The following is a 5576-nucleotide window of genomic DNA, read 5'->3' as shown; positions in this document are numbered from 1 at the left end:
TGAGATTAAAGTCCAGTAAATTCCGATCGGTTATATATATATATATATATATATATATATATATATATATATATATATATATATATATATTATATATATATATATATAGTCAACCTCACTATTGGTTAATACAACCACAGGGTACCGCGTAAAAGTGAGAAAGCAGTCAAAGTGAACAACATAACATATGGGATTAATTGAAATAGAGACCGGGCCGACCCCCAAACTCCTTTTTTAGACACAATACCTCGTTGTAGAAAAATAACTTCTTAATTTTATGATGGTATGCACACACAATTAATAATTAAGAAATATCAATAATATTAGGTTTTTTAACACTTACATTAGTAGAAAAGATGGCTGGGCACACAGGGATGGGGGTTGGTTCGAGGCAGAGGGCAGATTATTGGCCTCACCTGTATCACTGCATCAATTGTATCACTATCACCACAGAGGGTTGCAGGGCCTCTTTGTCAAACCCTCAAAGTCCATATAAGTCCATATCCTCACTATCATTATCACTATCACTGACTGGCTGTGGTGAGTGGCGGTGAAGAACTTCGGTAATGTTTTGATGACTAGGTGACCTTGTCCGCACCTGCTCGCGCTGCTCTCCGTAAAAAGGGTACACACACCGCGGAAAGTGAGCATTCGGTTTGCGAAGTGCAGCGTAGCGTGGAAACGTGTAAAAAGTGGGACCGCGTAAAAGCGGTTATAGTATATATATATATATATATATATATATATATATATATATATATATATATATATACATACAAGTTCTGCTATAACGCGATAATTGTGTTCTTGTAAAATATCGTGTTATAGAAAATCGCGTAATAGAAATAACAGGGCTTATGGAGAAAATAGGGTTAGGTGCAGATTACTCGAAATCGAAAAAATTTAGTAGTTAGCCTAACACAAAGGATAGCACAGTCTAAATAAATGTTACATTAATAACTAATAATGAAATCATACAGTAAATGTAACACTTTACTTGATGGGGGAGAAGGGTGATTTTGAGGTTGATAAAATCGAGCTTCTCTTCAAGTGTTATATCCTTTCTTTTACGATCATCACCGGGAATTCTATCACCAGAACGCTTCTTGTTGATATTCTTCTTTACTATATTCACAGTTAATACAGTGGGGTATGCTATAACGAACGGATCCTACTACGAATGTTCCTATAACGAATGGTTTTACCTATAAAATTGAGAATGCTATAACGAACAAAACTCCTACAACGAACATTATTTTATTTTTTTTATTTTTTTCTAATTTATTGTTTTTTTATTACAAATATTAATGATATTCTTTATTTCAGGGGTTTAGATGCATATTTATGCACTTTTTTAAAATCTTTACAATTTTATATTATATTTTTCAGTGTTAAGTGGTTGTATTTGGGGGCCTGGAACGGATTAATCCTATAACGAACGAATGCTATAATGAACAAGGTTCTAGAACCAATTAGATTCGTTATAGCATACCCCACTGTACCACAAAATTGGAGAAATAGTAAGCAAAAATCGCGTTATAGCAAACAAGCGTTCGCGTTATACAAATATCGTTCCTAATTCATAAATCGCGTTAGAGCAAATTCGCGTTATCAAAACACGCGTTATAGCAGAACTCACTGTATATATATATATATATATATATATATATATATATATATATATATATATATATATATATATATATATATATATATATATATATATATATATATATATATATATATATATATATATATATATATATATATATATATATATATATATATATATATCTATAAGTTTAGCCATATTATGTTGCAGAAAACACTTATAAAACATAAAATCAATAATCAGGTATTAATAAAATGTAAGAGTTAATTTCAGTTAGATGCTGAGTGATCTTCATGAGGGAGAAAGAGAGAGTGAGGGAACACCCTTCCTTCCCCCCTCACACTGTACCATTCACAGCAGACACCAATTCAACCAGTTTTTTTCTTTTAATTGTAGTGGAAATAACAGAAAGGTCATATTATGTACCTCCCACTTTTGGCCTACAAAACTAGTGAGGTAATATCTCTTACTGCTCAAATGGTTCAGCATGAGAAAGATAGTGAGAGACACAGGTGACTGGTGCTAGACAGGTGCCTCTCTCACCCACCTGAAGGTTAGTGAAGAGTGAACAGCATTCATCTCAGCCTCCAGCTTCAGTCCACTCAGTGTTGCCAGCAGCTTCGTTCGTTGAATCTTTGCCAAACCAAACACAACAAATGGTGTCCTTTCTCCCGAAATCAAACCTGTCCCCAAAACACAAGTATTTAGCAAGTACATGTATGTATGTATGTATGTATGTATGTATGTATGTATGTATGTATGTAGTACAAGGAGAAGGAGGGACAAAGTCCCTAGGGCCTGAGCCTTTGGGGGGCCCAGACCGTGAAAAAAAAGTAGGGTAAAGTGTCTTAATTTGTATGTACAGTTCATAAATATGTACATTCATAAGAAAAACAATATTGGCAGCACTGTGATCAATCAACCAACAAACTCACACCTCAAATATTGGCCTACGGGAGCCCTTTACTTACCCTCATGATCTTGAAAATGGAAGATGTTGCCTTCATGAGTAAATCACATTTTTGTAAACTAAACCGTCAAACATTAGTGGTGAATTTCTTACTGATCTAAAATTGGGTTATAAGTTTCCTGTTGAGTGTTTTCATTTTGGTCATTGTATATTTTATATGTTGCTGTTGTTGAAGTCTTGATGTGCTTAAGAATTATTGTGCTCGCTTAATTTAGCTGCCAATGACATCTGGCTCTTGTACATTTAAATTATTTTGTATGAATGTTTTTAGGAAGACTGTGTCGTAATAATGCACTAAAACATGGTGGTTGTGTAAGTAGTGTGTGCAAGGCTGATCATGCCATCACATACCCTCCCAGACTACATGAAATTACCAGGACTTGAGCAATGTCTGGAAGGAAACTCTTATGTGTAACGAGGAAGTACCACATACAATATCTGTTTACTGTAACTCCTCTCCTATTAGAGCACTGTGTCATGAGGCTTAAGGAACACCACAAGAGGATAAAACCATTTGGTTCATAACATTTTAAGGTGATTCACGAAATGATTCATTAACACTTCAATGTGATTCATAACACCAAGTTGAGTATTATCAATATACATTATGGAACTACAAAACTCCCATAATCAAAGTTTAAACAGCATAACAAAATGAAAAGGTTAAACTTACCAAGTTCTTTGGTCTTGTCGGCCACTACAGGCGGTGAGGGTACAGAGGGTAAGGGGCCGGCTTCTAAGTCCGACTGTTTGCTCTCCTTAAGAATGTCATATTTTCGACTACCTTTGTACCCATCTGAGGCCTCAACAGTTACTGACGACCTGATGGTGAAAATTAGCCCCATGAGTACAGTACAGTACCAACCCCCTGAGATCTATGCCTTAACCCCTTGAGTACGATGCCTTAATCCCTTAAGTAAAATTACTTAATCCCCCTTGAGTAAGACAACTTAACCCTTTGAGTAAGATGCCTTAACCCCTTGAGTAAGATTACTTAACCCCCTGAGTAGATAAGTCAGGGAGTTGATTCATCACACTCAAAAGGTTAAGTAGTCCCTTAGGTCAACTTTCAAACATACAGTATATATCAAAACCAAGTACTGTATATAAGATACATGTTGATAGACCAGAAGAATTCATAAATAATAACAAAACAATAACAACTAATGTGCAGTGCTGTACACTGTAATAAAAGTCATGGTACACTTCAGGCATTCAATCAAGTAAAGTACATTGTAATACTTCCCAAGCCTCTGCCAGACACAGTTTTGTACTTTTATGTCAAAATACAGTATAGACCAGAGTACAGGTATCCTTCATTATCTGAAAGTTTGGTATCTGAAAATTTTATTCTTACACCTCTTTTTAACTACAGTTATACCCCACTTAACGCGGGTCAATTGAATCCAGAGGTCCCGCGTTAAGTGAAAACCGCGTTAAGTGAATAACAGAACATATGGGATTAATTCCAATAGAACCCAGCCCGACCCCCAAACTCCACTTTTTGACGACAAATAACTATGTTATAGTAAAAATAACATCTTAATTTTATGATGGTACATGCACACAATTAATACTTAAGAGAAATAGAGAAATACAGTCGCCAAGTTAATGTCCATTCAAATAATGGACTCAACTCCCTCCCCCTCTTCTCACACTACACTCACTGGCTCTTCCCTCTGAGAAATTTTTGGGGGAAAACCAGGTATAGTAATAAATAATTCCTCAAACTAAAGTTAGGATAATATAATTGACATTGCTGGATTCCTTGTAAGACCAGGAATATTTTGAATATAAATGTCATATATTTTTCACAAAAGATAACATAATTACCTAGAGAACAATTTTTATCTAAAAATTGTATGTTTAATGCAAAATATATGTTGTTTATATTCAAAATGATCACCAAATTATAAGAATTCCAGCAATGTAAATTATATTCTGGCTGGGTAATTTGTATGAATTTTATGAGCTAAAATAAATATCTTCAGTTAATAAAAAAAAAATATATTCTTCGACACTATCTGTCAATCAAAGTACCCCACCTTGCCTTCCCCCCCTCTTCCAACCGCGTGGTCAGTCCCAACCCTCCCCCCACCCCCCACCAATCCTCCATTCAAGAGTTTTTAACATTTAGTATTAAATAATACCTCAGATTAAAGTTAGGATAATATAATTGACATTGCTGGATTCCTTGTAAGACCAGGAATATTTTGAATATAAATGTCATATATTTTGGACAAAAGATAACAAAATTACCTAGAGAACAATTTTTATCTAAAAATTGTATGTTTAATGCAAAATATATGTTGTTTATATTCAAAATGATCAACAAATTATAAGAATTCCAGCAATGTAAATTATATTCTGACCGGGTAATTTGTATGAATTTTATGAGCTAAAACAAATATCTTCAGTTAATAAAAAAAATAATAATTCTTCACGGGGTAACAGATGGTCGGTCGGTCCCTCCCTCCCCCCACCCCCCACCAACCGTCCCAAGGAGATGTGTGGGATAACCACTAAATTTTAATAAATAATACCTCAAACTAAAGTTAGGATAATATAATTGACATTGCTGGATTCCTTGTAAGACCAGGAATATTTTGAATATAAATGTCATATATTTTGCACAAAAGATAACATAGTTACCTAGAGAAATATTTTTATCTAAAAATTGTATGTTTAATGCAAAATATATGTTGTTTATATTCAAAATGATCACCAAATTATAAGAATTCCAGCAATGTAAATTATATTCTGGCTGGGTAATTTGTATGAATTTTATGAGCTAAATGAACAGTAGTGTGGAAGTAATTAAATAGTTTTGAGTCGACACTCACTATGATGATGAAAATGGTGAAAGTTCAGCTTTGGCAAGGCACTAAGGAAAGTTCAGCTTTTGCAACAGATATGCGTTAAGGAAAGGCATGGTATTGTATTGAAGACCATTATCAAAGATGGTCTAATCAAAAATTCAAATCAACCCCCAGT

General features: G+C 34.2%; 1 protein-coding gene across 1 annotated transcript; it reads right to left on the bottom strand.

The window, feature by feature from the left end:
* Positions 1-1892: 1892 nt before the first annotated feature.
* Positions 1893-3449, bottom strand: LOC121875406. Its single transcript, XM_042379958.1, has 2 exons — positions 3256-3449; positions 1893-2295 (listed from the first exon to the last, which is right to left on the bottom strand). Exons 1-2 carry the CDS (start codon positions 3425-3427, stop codon positions 2135-2137), a joined length of 333 nt encoding a protein of 110 aa, XP_042235892.1. The 5' UTR covers positions 3428-3449; the 3' UTR covers positions 1893-2134.
* Positions 3450-5576: the final 2127 nt, after the last annotated feature.

The sequence above is a fragment of the Homarus americanus genome, unplaced genomic scaffold, assembly GCF_018991925.1.
Source record: "Homarus americanus isolate GMGI-L3 unplaced genomic scaffold, GMGI_Hamer_2.0 scaffold55508, whole genome shotgun sequence".
Classification (NCBI taxonomy): domain Eukaryota; kingdom Metazoa; phylum Arthropoda; class Malacostraca; order Decapoda; family Nephropidae; genus Homarus; species Homarus americanus.
This window is presented reverse-complemented; position numbering and strand designations above follow the sequence as displayed.

Excerpts from the sequence above, each read along its gene's own strand:
- LOC121875406 (XM_042379958.1), bottom strand. The coding sequence starts at position 3,427 with ATGGGGCTAATTTTCACCATCAGGTCGTCAGTAACTGTTGAGGCCTCA. Across the intron at positions 2,296-3,255 it reads CGACAAGACCAAAGAACTTG|GTTTGATTTCGGGAGAAAGG; the intron begins GTAAGTTTAACC and ends TTTTGGGGACAG.